The sequence below is a fragment of the Bos indicus genome, chromosome 15, assembly GCF_029378745.1.
Source record: "Bos indicus isolate NIAB-ARS_2022 breed Sahiwal x Tharparkar chromosome 15, NIAB-ARS_B.indTharparkar_mat_pri_1.0, whole genome shotgun sequence".
Taxonomy (NCBI): domain Eukaryota; kingdom Metazoa; phylum Chordata; class Mammalia; order Artiodactyla; family Bovidae; genus Bos; species Bos indicus.
The window spans coordinates 17,359,387-17,378,934 of NC_091774.1; the positions used below are offsets into that span (position 1 = coordinate 17,359,387).

At 38.5% G+C, this 19,548-nt stretch overlaps 1 protein-coding gene across 2 annotated transcripts in view; it reads right to left on the reverse strand.

Moving 5' to 3' along the window:
• ALKBH8 (alkB homolog 8, tRNA methyltransferase) overlaps positions 1 to 19,548 on the reverse strand; it is a 131,207-nt gene that overhangs the window by 57,921 nt on the left and 53,738 nt on the right. For both annotated transcript variants that reach the window (XM_070803360.1, XM_019975604.2), the window contains one exon: positions 12,976 to 13,082. In XM_070803360.1, the coding sequence (XP_070659461.1) occupies positions 12,976 to 13,082 (107 nt within the window). The remainder of the gene's footprint in view (positions 1 to 12,975; positions 13,083 to 19,548) is intronic.

Sequence of the window (19,548 nt, forward strand, 5' to 3'; positions counted from 1 at the left end):
TGAGTTAATGTATGTAAAGCTTTCAGACAGTATCTAGCACAAAGGGCTCCAAAAATATTTAAAAGGAGAGCTCAAACAGATTCATGAACTAACTGAACCCAAGGCTAGTCTAATAACATAAATGAGTGAAGCAGGTAGACTTTAGAAATACACTGTTTGCCATTAAACACATAGGAACTGTCTTCATTTCAAAAAAATTAAGCATTCTCTTCCATTTTTCTTAAAACACACATTCCTATTCCTTCTAGCTTTCCCACCCACTTCTAAAACAGATGTAAGTTTAAGAAATAATTAATTTTCATTTAACTCTGTTATAAGATAAAAACATTAGTATGAGCGCAGTGATAAATGACAACTGATACTCAGTCATACTGCAGGCAATCATAGAAAGCAGTAGGAACCTTAGAGAACCTGAAAATATAGTTGCACCTAAAGAAGGCCATTGATAGTCTCAGCTACTGCTGTCAAAAGATACTGTGGTCTTATGTTTTCAGATGTTCTCAATTTTCAAAAGAAGCTGAAAATTCAGAATCATGTAAAAGCTGCTGATATTCATATACAACCAATTTTTTAAAATTACAATGTTGACTGCCAGTGCCCCAGCTAAACAGTCTGACTGCTATATCTGACTCATGTTCTGCCAGTCTGCCATCTCTGTTTTAGTGCATAGTAACTAGAACAGTAAACTTTAACTATATCCAATTAAAAGTGTTTGGGGACTTCCCTGGTGGCATAGTGGATAGGACTCCACCTGCCAGTGCAGGAGACACAGTTCGATACTTGGTACAGGAGGATTCCACATGCCTCAGAGCAACTAGGCCCATGTGCCACAACTACTGAAGCCCAGTTTCAAATACTGAATCCTGCATACCTAGAGCCTGTGCTCTGCAACAAGAAAAACCACCTCAACAAATAGTCCAAGCACTGCAACAAAGAGGAGTCCCCCCTCACCACAACTAGAGAAAGTCTGCACAAAAACCAACAAAGACCCAGTGCAGCCAAAAAAAAAAAGTATTTGAACTGGCTGTGTGAATCAGTCTTCTTCAGTGGTGCTTTCTAATGCTTTTTAACACAGATCAAAATATTTTTAATTCAAAGTTTATTTCTAGAGTTTATATGTATTTTTAGTACATTAAGTGTGCTTCTTTGATTAATTCTCCCTTCCACTCACATTCCAAGGAACCTTCCAATAGTTGACACACCATTTCTTTGGTCAGTCTCCCTCTGTTCCTATCACTGTCTCTTCCCTTCACTTTTCTCCCTTCTTCTCTCTCTTTTCTTAACACACACATACATACACACACAGAGACAGGATAAACCCAAGGAGGAAACACCGAGACACACAGTAATTAAACAGACAAAAATTAAAGACAGATAAAATATTAAAAGCAACAAGGGGAAAATGACAAATAACATACAAGGGAACTCCCATCAGGATACCAGCTGATTCCTCAATAGAAAATCTACAAGCCAGAAGGGAATGGCATGATATATTTAAAGTGAAGAAACAAAAGAACCTACAACCAAGAATACTCTACCCAGCAAAACTCTCCTTCAGATTTGATGGAGAAATCAAAACTTTCCAGACAAGTAACAGTTAAAAGAATTCAGCATCACCAAACCAGCTTTACAACAAACACTAAAGGAATTTCTCTAGGAAGAAAACACAAGAGAAGGAAAAGACTGGCAGAAAGTAAACCTAAAACAATTAGGAAAATGGTAATAGGATCATACATATTGATACATACCTTAAATGTAAATGGATTACATGCACCAACCAAAAGATACAGACTGGCTGGGTGGATGAAAACATGTGCATGTATACACTTCCACGTACCACATTACTCTGCTTGACCCTCCCAAATTGTATGCAACTATTTTATATTGTTAAGTTAATCATGCTTGCATTATGGTTTGCAATTGCAACTTTTATTTTTTTTCTGGCTATTGATTGTGAAAACTGATAAACATCTTTTACTCTTGTGGTTACGTAACTATTGCTCACTTAATACCATTGTATCATGACTGGTCAACAGAAAAACAACAGAACTCTATATGACCAAAACTAGGATCTAATAGAAAAATCTGTAATCAATTTTTAAAATCCAGATGCATATAAGAAAAATCTTGAAATTTTTTGAAAAATACAAATGCTCGGTCAGGAGTTCAGTCTCTCAGTCATGTCCGACTCTTTGCAACCACATATACTGCAGCACACCAGCATTCCCTGTCACCAACTCCCAGAGCTTGCTCAAATTCATGTCCTTCAAGTTGGTGATGCCATCCAACCATCTCATCCTCTGACATCCCCTTCTCCTCCTGCCTGCAATCTTTCCCATCATCAGGGTCTTTACAGTGAGTCAGTTCTTCACATCAAGTGGTCAAAGTATTGGAGCTTCACCTTCAGCATCAGTTCTTCCAATGAATATTCAGGACTGATATCCTTTAGGAGTGACTGGTTTGATCTCCTTGCTGTCCAAAGGACTCAAGGGTCTTCTCTAATGCCACAGGTCAAAAGGATCAATTCTTTGGCACTCAGCTTTCTTAATGGTCCAACTCTCACATCTATACACAACTACTGGAAAAACTATAGCTTTGACTAGACGGACCTTTGGCAGTGAAGTAATGTCTCTGCTTTTTAATATGCTGTCTAGGTTTGTCATAGCTTTTCTTCCAAGGAACAAGTGTCTTTTAATTTAATGGCTACAGTCACCATCTGCAGTGATTTTGGAGCCCAAGAAAATAAAGTCTGTCATTGTTTCCATTGTTTCCCCATCTATTTGCCATGAAGTGATGGGACTGGATGCCACAATCTTCGTTTTTTGAATGTTGAGTTTTAAGCCAGCTTTTTCACTCTCCTCTTTCACACTTCATCAAGATGCTCTTTAGTTCTTCACTTTCTGCAATAAGGCTAGTATCATCTGTATTTCTGAGGTTATTGATATTTTTTCCAGAAACCTTGATTCCACCTTGTGCTTCATCCAGCCAGGCATTTTTGCATGGGTACCCTGCATATAAGTTAAATAAGCAGGGTAACAATGTACAGTCTTGACATACTCCTTTCCCAATTTGGAACCAGTCTGTTGTTCCATGTCCTTCTTGACCTGCATACAGATTTCTCAGGAGGCAGGTAATGTGGTATTCCTATCTCTTTAACATTTTCCACAGGTTGTTGTGATCCACACAGTCAAAGGCTTTAGCGTAGCCAATAAAGCAGATGTTTTTCTGGAACTCTCTTGCTCTTTCTATAATCCAAAGGATGTTGGCAATTTGATCTCTGGTTCCTCTGTCTTTTCTAAATCCAACCTGAACATCTGGAAGGTCTTCGTTCACATACTGTTGAAGCCTAGCTTGAAGGATTTTGAGCATGAGCTTGCTAGCATGTGACATGAGTACAACTGTGCAGTAGATTGAACATTCTTGGCATTGCTCTTCTTTAGGATTGGAATGAAAACTGACCTTTTCCAGTCCTATGGTCACTGCTGAGTTTTCCAAATTTGCTGGCATATGGAGTGCAGCACTTTACATTTTTCTTTTTTTAATTTATTTATTTTAATTGCAGGCTAATTACTTTACAATATTGTAGTGGGTTTTGCCATACATTTTTTAAAATTTATTTATTTTTTTTTCTAATTTTATTTTATTTTTAAACTTTAAATAATTGTATTAGTTTTGCCAAATATCAAAATGAATCCGACACAGGTATACATGTGTTCCCCATCCCGAACCCTCCTCCCTCCTCCCTCCCCATACCATCCCTCTGGGCCGTCCCAGTGCACCAGCCCCAAGCATCCAGCATCGTGCATTGAACCTGGACTGGCAACTCGTTTCCTACATGATATTTTACATGTTTCATTGCCATTCTCCCAAATCTTCCCACCCTCTCCCTCTCCCACAGAGTCCATAAGACTGTTCTATACATCAGTGTCTCTTTTGCTGTCTCGTACACCGGGTTATTGTTACCATCTTTCTAAATTCCATATATATGCGTTAGTATACTGTATTTATGTTTTTCCTTCTGGCTTACTTCACTCTGTATAATAGGCTCCAGTTTCATCCACCTCATTAGAACTGATTCAAATGTATTCTTTTTAATGGCTGAGTAATACTCCATTGTGTATATGTACCACCGCTTTCTTATCCATTCATCTGCTGATGGACATCTAGGTTGCTTCCATGTCTTGGCTATTATAAACAGTGCTGCGATGAACATTGGGGTACACGTGTCTCTTTCTCTTCTGGTTTCCTCAGTGTGTATGCCCAGCAGTGGGGTTGCTGGATCATAATGCAGTTCTATTTCCAGTTTTTTAAGGAATCTCCACACTGTTCTCCATAGTGGCTGTACTAGTTTGCTTTCCCACCAACAGTGTAAGAGGGTTCCCTTTTCTCCACACCCTCTCCAGCATTTATTATTTGTAGACTTTTGGATCGCAGCCATTCTGACTGGTATGAAATGGTACCTCATAGTGGTTTTGATTTGCATTTCTCTGATAATGAGTGATGTTGAGCATCTTTTCATGTGTTTGTTAGCCATCTGTATGTCTTCTTTGGAGAAATGTCTATTTATTTCTTTGGCCCATTTTTTGATTGGGTCGTTTATTTTTCTGGAGTTGAGCTGTAGGAGTTGCTTGTATATTTTTGAGATTAGTTGTTTGTCGGTTGCTTCATTTGCTATTATTTTCTCCCATTCTGAAGGCTGTCTTTTCACCTTGCTAATAGTTTCCTTTGATGTGCAGAAGCTTTTAAGGTTAATTAGGTCCCATTTGTTTATTTTTGCTTTTATTTCCAATATTCTGGGAGGTGGGTCATAGAGGATCCTGCTGTGATGTATGTCGGACAGTGTTTTGCCTATGTTCTCCTCTAGGAGTTTTATAGTTTCTGGTCTTACGTTGAGATCTTTAATCCATTTTGAGTTTATTTTTTGTATGGTGTTAGAGAGTGGTCCAGTTTCATTCTTTTACAAGTGGTTGACCAGATTTCCCAGCACCACTTGTTAAAGAGATTGTCTTTAAGCCATTGTATATTCTTGCCTCCTTTGTCAAAGATAAGGTGTCCATATGTGCGTGGATTTATCTCTGGGCTTTCTGTTTTATTCCATTGATCAATATTTCTGTCTTTGTGCCAGTACCATACTGTCTTGATAACTGCGGCTTTGTAGTAGAGCCTGAAGTCAGGTAGGTTGATTCCTCCAGTTCCATTCTTCTTTCTCAAGATCGCTTTGGCTATTCGAGGTTTTTTGTATTTCCATACAAATTGTGAAATTATTTGTTCTAGCTCTGTGAAGAATACTGTTGGTAGCTTGATAGGGATTGCGTTGAATCTATAAATTGCTTTGGGTAGTATACTCATTTTCACTATATTGATTCTTCCAATCCATGAACATGGTATATTTCTCCATCTATTAGTGTCCTCTTTGATTTCTTCAACCAGTGTTTTATAGTTTTCTATATATAGGTCTTTAGTTTCTTTAGGTAGATATATTCCTAAGCATTTTATTCTTTCCGTTGCAATGGTGAATGGAATTGTTTCCTTAATTTCTCTTTCTGTTTTCTCATTATTAGTGTATAGGAATGCAAGGGATTTCTGTGTGTTGATTTTATATCCTGCAACTTTACTATAGTCATTGATTATTTCTAGTAATTTTCTGGTGGAATCTTTAGGGTTTTCTATGTAGAGGATCATGTCATCTGCAAACAGTGAGAGTTTTACTTCTTCTTTTCCAATTTGGATTCCTTTTATTTCTTTTTCTGCTCTGATTGCTGTGGCCAAAACTTCCAAAACTATGTTGAATAGTAATGGTGAAAGTGGGCACCCTTGTCTTGTTCCTGACTTTAGAGGAAATGCTTTCAATTTTTCACCATTGAGGATAATGTTTGCTGTGGGTTTGTCATATATAGCTTTTATTATGTTGAGGTATGTTCCTTCTATTCCTGCTTTCTGGAGAGTTTTTATCATAAATGGATGTTGAATTTTGTCAAAGGCTTTCTCTGCATCTATTGAGATAATCATATGGTTTTTATTTTTCAATTTGTTAATGTGGTGTATTACATTGATTGATTTGCGGATATTGAAGAATCCTTGCATCCCTGGGATAAAGCCCACTTGATCATGGTGTATGATCTTTTTAATGTGTTGTTGGATTCTGATTGCTAGAATTTTGTTAAGGATTTTTGCATCTATGTTCATCAGTGATATTGGCCTGTAGTTTTCTTTTTTTGTGGGATCTTTGTCAGGTTTTCGTATTAGGGTGATGGTGGCCTCATAGAATGAGTTTGGAAGTTTACCTTCCTCTGCAATTTTCTGGAAGAGTTTGAGCAGGATAGGTGTTAGCTCTTCTCTAAATTTTTGGTAGAATTCAGCTGTGAAGCCGTCTGGACCGGGGCTTTTGTTTGCTGGAAGATTTTTGACTACAGTTTCAATTTCCATGCTTGTGATGGGTCTGTTAAGATTTTCTATTTCTTCCTGGTCCAGTTTTGGAAAGTTGTACTTTTCTAAGAATGTGTCCATTTCTTCCACGTTGTCCATTTTATTGGCATATAATTGTTGATAGTAGTCTCTTATGATCCTTTGTATTTCTGTGTTGTCTGTTGTGATCTCTCCATTTTCGTTTCTAATTTGGTTGATTTCATTTTTCTCCCTTTGTTTCTTGATGAGTCTGGCTAATGGTTTGTCAATTTTATTTATCCTTTCAAAGAACCAGCTTTTGGTTTTGTTGATTTTTGCTATGGTCTCTTTTGTTTCTTTTGCATTTATTTCTGCTCTAATTTTTAAGATTTCTTTCCTTCTACTAACCCTGGGGTTCTTCATTGCTTCCTTTTCTAGTTGCTTTAGGTGTAGAGTTAGGTTATTTATTTGACTTTTTTCTTGTTTCTTGAGGTATGCCTGTATTGCCATGAACTTTCCCCTTAGGACTGCTTTTACAGTGTCCCACAGGTTTTGGGTTGTTGTGTTTTCATTTTCATTCGTTTCTATGCAAATTTTGATTTCTTTTTTGATTTCTTCTGTGATTTGTTGGTTATTCAGCAGCGTGTTGTGCAGCCTCCATATGTTGGAATTTTTAATAGTTTTTCTCCTGTAATTGACATCTAATCTTACTGCATTGTGGTCAGAAAAGATGCTTGGAATAATTTCAATTTTTCTGAATTTACCAAGGCTAGATTTATGGCCCAGGATGTGATCTATCCTGGATAAGGTTCCGTGTGCGCTTGAGAAAAAGGTGAAATTCATTGTTTTGGGATGAAATGTCCTATAGATATCAATTAGGTCTAACTGGTCTATTGTATCATTTAAAGTTTGTGTTTCCTTGTTAATTTTCTGTTTAGTTGATCTATCCATAGGTGTAAGTGGGGTATTAAAATCTCCCACTATTATTGTGTTATTGTTAATTTCTCCTTTCATACTTGTTAGCATTTGTCTTACATACTGTGGTGCTCCCGTGTTGGGTGCATATATATTTATAATTGTTATATCTTCTTCTTGGATTGATCCTTTGATCATTATGTAGTGACCTTCTTTGTCTCTTTTCACAGCCTTTGTTTTAAAGTCTATTTTATCTGATATGAGTATTGCTACTCCTGCTTTCTTTTGGTCCCTATTTGCATGGAAAATCTTTTTCCAGCCCTTCATTTTCAGTCTGTATGTGTCCCCTGTTTTGAGGTGGGTCTCTTGTAGACAACATATGTAGGGGTCTTGTTTTTGTATCCATTCAGCCAGTCTTTGTCTTTTGGTTGGGGCATTCAACCCATTTACATTTAAGGGAATTACTGATAAGTATGATCCCGTTGCCATTTACTTTATTGTTTTGGGTTCGAGTTTATACACCGTTTTTGTGTTTCCTGTCTAGAGAATATCCTTTAGTATTTGTTGGAGAGCTGGTTTGGTGGTGCAGAATTCTCTCAGCTTTTGCTTGTCTGAAAAGCTTTTGATTTCTCCTTCATACTTGAATGAGATCCTTGCTGGGTACAATAATCTGGGCTGTAGGTTATTTTCTTTCATCATTTTAAGTATGTCTTGCCATTCCCTCCTGGCTTGAAGAGTTTCTATTGAAAGATCAGCTGTTATCCTTATGGGAATTCCCTTGTGTGTTATTTGTTGTTTTTCCCTTGCTGCTTTTAATATTTGTTCTTTGTGTTTGATCTTTGTTAATTTGATTAATATGTGTCTTGGGGTGTTTCGCCTTGGGTTTATCCTGTTTGGGACTCTCTGGGTTTCTTGGACTTGGGTGATTATTTCCTTCCCCATTTTAGGGAAGTTTTCTACTATTATCTCCTCAAGTATTTTCTCATGGTCTTTCTTTTTGTCTTCTTCTTCTGGAACCCCTATGATTCGAATGTTGTAGTGTTTAATATTGTCCTGGAGGTCTCTGAGATTGTCCTCATTTCTTTTAATTCGTTTTTCTTTTATCCTCTCTGATTCATTTATTTCTACCATTCTATCTTCTAATTCACTAATCCTGTCTTCTGCCTCTGTTATTCTACTATTTGTTGCCTCCAGAGTGTTTTTAATTTCACTTATTGCATTATTCATTATATATTGACTCTCTTTTATTTCTTCTAGGTCCTTGTTAAACCTTTCTTGCATCTTCTCAATCCTTGTCTCCAGGCTATTTATCTGTGATTCCATTTTAGTTTCAAGATTTTGGATCAATTTCACTATCATTATTCGGAATTCTTTATCAGGTAGATTCCCTATCTCTTCCTCTTTTGTTTGGTTTGGTGGGCATTTATCCTGTTCCTTTATCTGCTGGGTATCCTCTGTCTCTTCATCTTGTTTCAATTGCTGAGTTTGGGGTGTCCTTTCTGTATTCTGGCAGTTTGTGGAGTTCTCTTTATTGTGGCGTTTCCTCACTGTGTGTGGGTTTGTACAGGTGGCTTGTCAAGGTTTCATGGTTAGGGAAGCTTGTTCAGTGTTCTGGTGGGTGGAGCTGTATTTCTTCTCTCTGGAGTGCAATGAAATGTCCAGTAATGAGTTATGAGATGTCTATAGTTTTGGGGTGACTTTGGGCAGCCTGTATCTTGAAGCTCAGGGCTGTGTTCCTTTGTTGCTGGAGAATTTGTTGGTATGTCTTGCCCTGGAACTTATTGGCCCTTGTGTGGTGCTTGGTTTCAGTGTCGGTATGGAGGCATTTGATGAGCTCCTGTCAATTAATGTTCCTTGGAGTCAGGAGTTCCCTGGAGTCAGGGTTTGGACTTAAGTCTCCTGCTTCTGGTTATCGGTCTTATTTTTACAGTAGTTTCAAAACTTCTCCTTCTATACAGCACCATTGATAAAACATCTACATTAAAGATGAAAAGTTTCTCTACTGTGAGGGTCACTCAGAGAGGTTCACAGGGTTACATGGAGAAGAGAAGAGGGAGGAGGGAGTTAGAGGTGACCCAAATGAGATGAGCTGAATCAATAGTGGAGACAGTGGGCTAGCCTGTAGTCACTTCCTTATGTTGGAGTGCAGCACTTTAACAGTATCATCTTTTAGGATTTGAAATAGCTTAGCTAGAATTCCATCATCTCCACTAGCTTTGTTTGTAGTGATGCTTCCTAAGGCCCGCTTGATTTCATATTCCAGGATGCCTGGCTCTAGGTGAGTGATCACACCATCCTGGTTATCTGGGTCATTAAGATCTTTTTTGTATACTTCTGTGTATTCTTATCACCTTTGCTTAATATCTTCTGCTTCTGCTAGGTCCATACTGTTTCTGTCCTTTATTGTGCCCATCTTTGCATGAAATGTTACCTTTGTATCTCTAATTTTCTTGAAAAGATCTCTAGTCTTTCCCATTCTATTGTTTTCTTCTATTTCTTTGCATTGATTGCTGAGGAAGGCTTCCTTACCTCTCCTTGCTATTGTTTGGAACTCTACATTCAGATTAATATATATTTCCTTTTCTCCTTTGTCTTTAGTATTTTCAAAATTACAGGGAAGCTGGATCTCATCACCATTTTCAATTGCTGAAAGTGAAAAATATTTTAAATGGATATGAAAAAAAAAATCAGGCAAATGTAATCCTTAGTGCACAAAATCAGGCTATCTGTCTTTATGGTTCATTTAGGACACGTTACAAACTCATTTAAATGCTCACTTCTCTGCATTTTTAAAAAATGAGTCAAAAAAAAAAAATCTCCAACCAGGGCAGCATTAATAAGTTCGGAATTCAGCAGTATTTTAAGTGACAATATATGTAAATTTTAGCAGAATGATGCTTCCTCCTCAAAAGGCTGAGAATTTATTCCTGCCAAGAATTAATAACTCATTTTATTTACATTAGATTCAATTAAAAAAACTCAGGGTCATTACGTAAAACAACTGGCATTCTTAAAAGTGTAAATGTCAAAAAGACAAAAAAAAGTTGAAAAACTGCTTCAAATTAAAGAATGCTAAAGAGAACTGACAACTAAATGTAATTCAGGATCATGGATCAAATCCTAGATCAGATGGAAAACTTACCATGAGGTACTGACAGACTCTCCTCAACCAAACTTTTGGCAGGTTCTTATGAGCCCAGACCACCAGACCACCTTACCTGCCACCTGAGAAATCTGTACGCAGATCAAGAAGCAACACTTAGAACCAGACATGGAAAAGCCAACTGGTTCAAAATTGGGAAAGGAGTACATTAAGGCTGTATATTATCACCTTGCTTATTTAACTTATATGCAGAGTACATCATGCAAAATGCTGGGCTGGAAGAATGAAGCACAAGCTGGAATCAAGTTTTCCAGGAAAATATCAATAACCTCTGATATGCAGATGACACCACCCTTATGGCAGAAAGAGAAAAAGAACTAAATTGCCTCTTGATGAAGTTGAAAGAGGAGAATGAAAAACCTGGCTTAAAACTCAACATTCAAAAAACTAGGATCATGGCATCTGATCCCATCACTTCATAGGAAATAGATGGGGAAACAATGCAAACAATGACTTTATTTTCTTGAAGGGCTCCAAAATCACTGCAGATGGTGACTGCAGCCATTAAATTAAAAGACACTTACTCCTTGAAAGAAAAGTTATGACAAACCTAGACAGCATATTAAAAAACAGAGACATTACTTCACCAACAAAGGTCCATATAGTCAAAGCTATAGTTTTTCCAGTTGTCATGTATGGATGTGAGAGCTGGATCATAAAGAAAGCTGAGTGCCAAAGAAATGATGCTTTTGAACTGTGGTGTTGGAGAAGACTCTTGAGAGTCCCTTGGACTGCAAGGAGATCAAACCAGTCAATCCTAAAGGAAATCAGTCTTGAATATTCACTGGAAGGACTGATGCTGAAGCTGAAGCTCCAATACTTTGGTACCTTATGCAAAGAACTGACTCATTGGAAAAGATGCTGATGCTGGGAAATATTGAAGGCAGAAGGGGGTGACAGAGGACAAGATGGTTGGATGGCATCACTGACTCAATGCACATGAGTTTGAGCAAGCTCTGGGAGTTGGTGATGGACAGGGAAACCTGACGTGCTGCAGTCCATCGGGTTGCAAAGAGCTGGACATGACTGAGCTACTGAACTAAAGTGACTCTGAGCCCAAATAGGCCCTGTCCTTAGGCATGTCTGCTGCTGCTGCTTCTGCTAAGTCACTTCAGTCGTGTCCGACTCTTAGCGACCCCATGGACTGCAGCCCACCAGGCTCCTCCGTCCATGGGATTTTCCAGGCAAGAGTACTGGAGTGGGGTGCATTGCCTTCTCCTAGGCATGTCTAGAGCCCCATTTTAGCAAGAATCCTGTTAAGTCAGTTTAGCCACAATCCACTATCCTCCATTATCTGATCATCCTTGGTAACTGACCAAATTCCTTACACCTATCTTTCCCCCAGGTGATGTCTGATCACTGTGGCCTGCCTTCAGGAAGAATCCTATTGTAGCCAGAATTTTCCCTTCCTACTGATGTTTCTTGTTAGTAATTTTCTATCCATACACACTGCCCTACCCTCAACCCCAGGCTCCCTGCCTATAAATCTCCATTTTTCCTTATTACATTTGAAATTGAGTCCACCCCTATACTCTCTTCCTTTATTCCAACAGTTCCTGAGTAAAATCTGTTTTTGTTGCTCTAACTACTGTCAAGGTCTGGTTTTCTTTGACAGTAGTATAAACTGCAACTAGCAAATTTTAAAAATGGATTGTATGAGCCTGATAAGAGCATTTGATCAATGTTGAATTTCCTGAATTTGAGGCATACACTGCAGTTTCGTAGAATAAGGGGCTGGAAAACTTTTTCTGTAACAAGACCAGATAGTATGTATTTCAGGCATAGAAGGTGATCTATAGTCTCTATCACCTATTCTTTTTTGTTTTTGTTCTTTACAACACTTTAAAAATGTAAAACCACTTTTAGATCAAGAGCTATGTAAAAATAAGGGCTGAAGTTAGCTCAAGAGCCATAGTTTGCCAACCCCTAATACAGACAATGTTCCTTAATGCTCCTTAAAAATATGCAATGAACCATGTAAAGATAAAAGGTCATCATAGCTGCAACTTCCTCTCAAAGATTGAGCAAAAATAATAATAACAATAACACATTAGAGAAAAAAGTGATGACAAACAGTGCAGACACCTGATCAGCATAGTGTACTACCCAGAACTCCTGGGACTCAAGCAATCCTCCCTCCTTAGCTTCAAAAGCTGAGGATTAAAGCCAGATTTCTATTTCTTCCAAACTCTTTCTTCATATTTCTGTGCAGCAGCAGTGGACATAGAGACAAGATTTTGGCAGCAATGAAAACAGACAGCAGAATATTCACAATTGGTAAACCTATGTGAAAGGTGAAGGGAATTCACCATATTATGCTTACAATTTTTCTTTAAATTTGATATTTTTTCAAAATAAAGAGTTTTTTAAAAAGCCATAGATGTCCCTGGGGAAGCCAGGACATGTGCAAGCCTCAATGTGCAAGCCTGAGGCATGGTTCCAGTGGCTCAGAAAAGAATGAGACTCCCACAAGGCAAAAGGTATCCTGTCATCTGGGTCATCTCAGTACATACCCATGGGTCCAAAGGTATCTAGATTCTCCTGTCATCACCAGCAAACTCCGACAAGGCAGCATAACTGGCACTGTCATACCATCTGGGTGCTTAAAATCCATGACAATCTTGAAATAAAGGCAAAAGCATGAAGATCAATCAACCCAAAAAGTCATACACTCCAAAGATAAGAGCAATTCACTGATTCTATCTTTCTAAGCTAATAGAGATTAAAACATGGTAATGTTTATAGGAAAGCATAGCACAGTGGTTCTCAAACTTCAGTGCACATAAGAATCAACTGAATGACTAAAAGTAGGTCTACAGTAAGGCTCAGAAATCTGCATTTCTAACAATTACCTAAGGAAATTATGATGCAGGTGGTCAGAGAAGCATTCATACTATGAAAAACATTAGTAGTCAAATTCAAGGACTTAGAACCTGAAACATTCATATCTTGGCTTTTTCACTTACTGGCCATATGATTCAGGACAACTTATTTAACACCTCTGTGTCCAGTTTCCTCAATTTTTATAGGATTGTCATAGTATCTGGTACATTGTAAGTACAAAAACAGTAGATATTATTCATATGCAGATATGCGAAGTCACTTCAGTCATGTCCAACTTTTTGTGACTCTCTGGACTGTAGCCTGCCAGGTTCCTTCGTCCATGGGATTCTCCAGGCAAGAATACTGCAGTGGGTTGCCATGCCTTCCTCCAGAGGATCTTCCTGACTTAGGAACTGAACGTGTATCTCTTATATCTCTTGCACTGGCAGGTGGGTTCTTTATCACTAGTGCCATGTGGGAAGCCCATTTTAGAATATTAACAATTAACAATTTAAGGAGAAGTAACTATTACATGCAGATTTTCATGTAATTCATTTTTCCTTTAAAGTGACACAACATTTTAGACTTAAATATTCTCTTATTTATTTATTTGGCTGCACTGGGTCTTAGTTGCAGTACATGGGATCTAGTTTCCTGACCAGGAATTGAACCTGGGGCTCTTGAATTTGGAGTACCATCTTAGCCATGGGACCACAAGGGAAATCTCTAAATGTGAATTTTTAAAAGGCACATCAAAGGGCTAAAAAAAATTTAAGTGAACAAATCAATCCATGTGAAAAATAAATATGCCAAGTTAGTATCAGCGGGATGAACATTATTTAGCATAATACCTTCATCAGAGGTAAATTTAGGACAGCACTAGGCACCAAAGCAAGCATTTAGTAACTAATACCTATTAATAATAATAATATTGGGTAAAACAGATGATACACATGAAAATTCTTCATAAATTATATAGAATTATATTGATCCTTATTGCAAAATTCAGACTTAAATTGAAGAAAACAGGGAAAACCACCAGGCCATTCAGGTATGACCTAAGTCAAATACCTTATGACTATACAGTAGAAGTGACAAATAGACTCAAGGGATTAGATCTGGTAAACAGAGTGCCTGAAAAACTATGGATGGAGGTTCGTAACACTGTACAGCAGGCAGTGATCAAAACCATCCCCGAGAAAAAAAAATGCAAAAAGCAAAAATGGCTAATGCACGATACTGGATACTTGGGGCTGGTGCACTGGGACGACCCAGAGGGATGGTATGAGGAGGGAGGAGGGAGCAGGGTTCAGGATGGGGAACACATGTATACCTGTGGCGGATTCATTTCGATATTTGGCAAAACTAATACAATTATGTAAAGTTTAAAAATAAAATAAAATTTAAAAAAAAAGCAAAAATGGTTGTTTGAGGAGGCCTTACAAATAGCTGAAAAAAGCAGAGAAATGAAAGGCAAAAGAGAAAAGGAAAGATACACCCATCTGAATGCAGAGTCCAAAGAATAGCACACAGAGAATAAGAAAGCCTTTTAAAGTGATCAGTGCAAAGAAACAGGGCAAAACAATGGGATGGGAAAGACTAGAGATCTTTTCAAGAAAATTAGAGATATAAAGGTAACATTTCATGCAAAGATGAGCACAATAAAGGACAAAAATGGTATGGATCTAATAGAAGCAGAAGATATTGAGACGAGGTAGCAAGAAAACACAGAAGAACTGTACAAGAAAGTCTTAATGACCCAGATAACCATGATGGTGTGATCAATCACCAACAGCCAGACATCCTGGAGCATGAAGTCAAGCAGTCCTTAGGAAGCATCACTAGAAACAAAGCTAGGGGAGGTGATGGAATTCCAGTTGAGCTATTTCAAATCCTAAAAGATGATACTATTAAAGTGCTACGCTCCATATACCAACAAATTTGGAAAACTCAGCAGTGGCCACAGGACTGGAAAAGGTCAGTTTTCATTCCAATTCCAAAGAAGGGCTTGCCCTTCTGCACAGTTGCACTCAGTTCACATGCTAGCAAGATCATGCTCAAAATCCTTCAAGCTAGGTTTCAACAGTCTGTGAACCAAGAACTTCCAGATGTACAAGCTGGATTTAGAAAAGGCAGAGGAACCAGAGATCAAATTGCCAACAACCATTGGATCATAGAAAAAGCAAGGGAATTTCAGAAAAACATCTACTTCTGCTTCATTGACTATGCTAAAGCCTTTGACTTTCCACAACAACATGTGGAAAATTCTTAAAGAATTGGGAAAACCAGACCATCCTACCGGCCTCCTGTGAAACTTGTATGTGGGTCAAGAAGCAACAGTTAGAACCAACTGGACATGGAAAAACGAACTGGTTCCAAATTGGGAAAGGAGTATGTCAAGGCTGCATACTGTCACCAGTTTATTTAACTTCTGTGCAGAGTACATCATGCAAAATGCTGGGCTGGATGAAGCACAAGCTGGAATCAAGATTTCCGGGAGGAATATCAATAACTTCAGATATGCTGATGACACCACCCGAATGGCAGAAAGTGAAGAAAAATTAAAGAGCCTCTTGATGAAGTGTGAAAGAGGAGAGTGAGAAATCTGGATTAAAACTCAACATTCAAAAATCTAAGATCTAAAAGAAAAACAGAAAACGAAGATCATGGCATCCGGTCCCATCACTCCATGGCAAGCAGATAGAGAAAAAATGAAAACAGTGACAGAATTTATTTCCTTGGGCTCCAAAATCACTGCAGAGAGTGATCACTATCATGAAATTAAAAGACATTTGGCTCCCTGAAAGAAAAGCTGTGACCAACCTAGACAGCGCATTAAAAAGTAGAATCATCACTTTGCCAACAAAGGTCCACATAGTCAAAGCTATGGTTTTTCCAGTAGTCATATATGGATGTGAGAGTTGGACCATGAAGGCTGAGTGCCAAAGAATCAATGTTTTCAAATCTGTGGTACTGAGAAGACTCCTGAGAGTCCCTTGGACAACACAGAGATCAAACCACTCAATCCTAAAGGAAATCAGTCCTGAGTATTCACTGGAAGGACTGATGCTGAAGCTGAAGCTCCAACACTTTGACCACTTGATGCAAAGAGCCAACTCACTGGAAAAGACCTTGATGCTGGGAAAGATTGAGGGCAGGAAGAGAAGCGGGTGAGAGAGGATGAGACAGTTGGATGGCATCACTGACTCAAGGGACATGAGTCTGAGCAAACTCCAGGAGATAGTGAAGGACAGGGAACTCTGGCATGTTAGTCCATGGGGTTGCAAAGAGTCGTACATGAGTGAGCGACTGAACAACAATAATACTGGTCTAAAAAACTCTTTTTCACTTTCTCATATGCCCTTTCAAATTAAGTATAGAAAATAAAGTATGATGATAGAATTTAGTTTTCCAATTATCTATTCCAAATGATGACACATAATTTCAAACAGTCCATAAAGCACTCTCCACACTCCAAAAGCATTCTATTTTAAAAACACTGTAGATAAATTATGTTTGGGACATGAAACGTACTGAAACCTGAAACTTCCCTGAAATGTATAACTAACAGAAGATGGGCTGACAGACTGAGGATCAATAGATGGACAGATATTTAATAAAGCAGATATATTAAAATGTTAACCGTAGTATCTAGGTGGTGAATTTATACAGATTTACTGTATAATATGATCAACTTTTCTGTCTAAAAAATTTCATTATTAAATGTTGGGAAAAGGGGAGAAAAGTACCACTGTAGCCCATTTTTAAGCAAACATACATATAGGCTTCAATTTTCTGAATAAACACTAAGGTCCACAAAAAAGAAACAATAATAGATTATTATTAATTTGGCTCAGTGGTAAAGAATCTACCTGCAATGCAAGAGACACAGGAGATGTGGGTTCCATCCCTGGGTCAAATCCCTGGGTTGGGAGGATCCCTGGAGGAGGAAATGGAAACCCACTCCAGGATTCTTGCCTGGAAAAACCCCTAGAGAGGAGCCTGGAGGGCTACAGTCCAAATGGTTGCAAAGAGTCAGACACAACTGAGCACTGAGCACACACAAACATGATCAGCTATGACTCAAAGGAATGAAATCAATCTGGGTGAAAACACTTGATGGGAAAATATCATCAGATACTAGACTCAGACTCTACAGTTTTATCACTTCAGTTCAGTTGCTCAGTCACATCTGACTCTGCAAAGCCAAGGAGTGAAGAACCCCAGGCTTCCCTGTCCATCACCAACTCCCAGAGCTGGCTCAAACCCATGTCCATTGAGTCAGTGACGCCATCCAGCCATCTCATCCTCTGTCGACCCCTTCTCCTCCTGCCCTCAATCTTTCCCAGCATCAGGGTCTTTTCAAAAGAGTCAGTTCTTCGCATCAGGTAGCCAAAGTATTGGAGTTTCAGCTTCAGCATCACCCTTCCAATGAATACTCAGGACTGATTTGCCTTAGAACTTACTGGTTTGATCTCTTTGCAGTCCAGGGGACTCTCAAAGAGTCTTCTCCAACATGAAAGTTCCAAAGCATCAATTCTTCAGCACTCCGCTTTCTTTATAGTCCAACTCTCACATCCATACATGACAACAGGAGAAAAGATAGCTTTGACTAGACGGACCTTTGTCAGCAAAGTAATGTCTCTGCTTTTTAATATGCTGTCTACGTTTGTCATAGTTTTTCTTCCAAGGAACAAGTATATTTTAATTTGATGGCTGCAGTCACCATCTGCAGTGATTTTGGAGCCCCCCAAAATAAAGTCTGTCGCTGTTTCCATTGTTTCCCCATCTATCTGCCATGAAGGGATGGGACTGGATGTCATGATCTTAGTTTTCTGAATGCTGAGCTTTAAGTCGAGTTTTTCACTCTCCTCTTTCACTTTCATCAAGAGACTCTTTAGTTCTTCTTCACTTTCTGCCATAAGGGTGGTGTTATCTGCGTATGAGGTTATTGATATTTCTCCTAGCAATCTTGATTCCAGCTTGTGCTACATCCAGCCAGGCATTTCCCATGATGTACTCTGCATAGAAGTTAAATAGTAAGGAAGGTGACAATATACAGCATTGACATGCTCCTTTCCCAATTTGGAACCAGTCTGTTGTTCCATTTCCAGTTCTAATTGTTGCTTCTTGACCTGCATACAGATTTCTCAGGAGGCAGGTAAGGTGGTCTGGTATTCCCATCTCTTGAAGAATTTTCCACAGTTTGTTGTGAACCACACAAAGGCTTGGGTGTAGTCAATAAAGAAGAAGTAGACTTTTTCTGGAACTCTCTTGCTTTTGTGATGATTCAACAGAAGTTGGCAACTTGATCTCTGGTTCCTCTGCCTTTTCTAAATCGAGCTGGAACATATGGGAGTTCACGGTTCACATACTGTTGAAGCCTGGCTTGAAAAATTTTGAGCATTACTTTGCTAGCGTGTGAGATGAGTCCAATTGTACAGTAGTTTGAACATTCTTTGGCATTGTCTTTCTTTGGGATTGGAATGAAAACTGATCTTTTCCAGTCCTGTGGCCCCTGCTGAGTTTTCCAAATTTGCTGACATATTGAGTGCAGCACTTTCACGGCATCGTCTTTTAGGATTTGAAATAGCTCAATTGGAGTTCCATCACCTCCACTAGCTTTGTTTGTAGTGATGCTTCCTAAGGCCCACTTGACTTTGCATTCTAGGATGTCTAGCTCTAGGTGAATGATCATATCATCCTGGTTATCTGGGTCATGAAGATCTTTTTTGTATAGTTTTCTGTGTATTCTTGCTACCTCCTCTCTTAATATCTTCTGCTTCTGTTAGATCCATACCATTTTTGTCCTTTATTGAGCCCATCTTTGCATGAAATGTTCCCTTGGTATCTCTAATTTTCTTGACGAGATCTCTAGTCTCTTCCATTCTATTGTTTTCCTCTATTTCTTTGCATTGATCACTGAGGAAGGCTTTCTTGTCTCTCCTTGCTATTCTTTGGAACTCTGCATTCAGATGAGTATATCTTTCCTTTTCTCCTTTGACTTTTGCTTCTCTTCTTTTCTCAGCTATTTGTAAGGCCTCCTCAGGCAACCATTTTGCCTTTTTGCATTTCTTTTTCTTGGGGATGGTCTTGATCACTGCCTCCTGTACAATGTCATGAACCTCCATCCATAGTTCTTCAAGCACTCTATCAGGTCTAATCACTTTAATCTAGTTGTCACTTCCACTGTATAATTATAAGGGATTTGATTTAGGTCATACCTGAATGATGTAGTGGTTTTCCATACTTTCTTCAAGTCT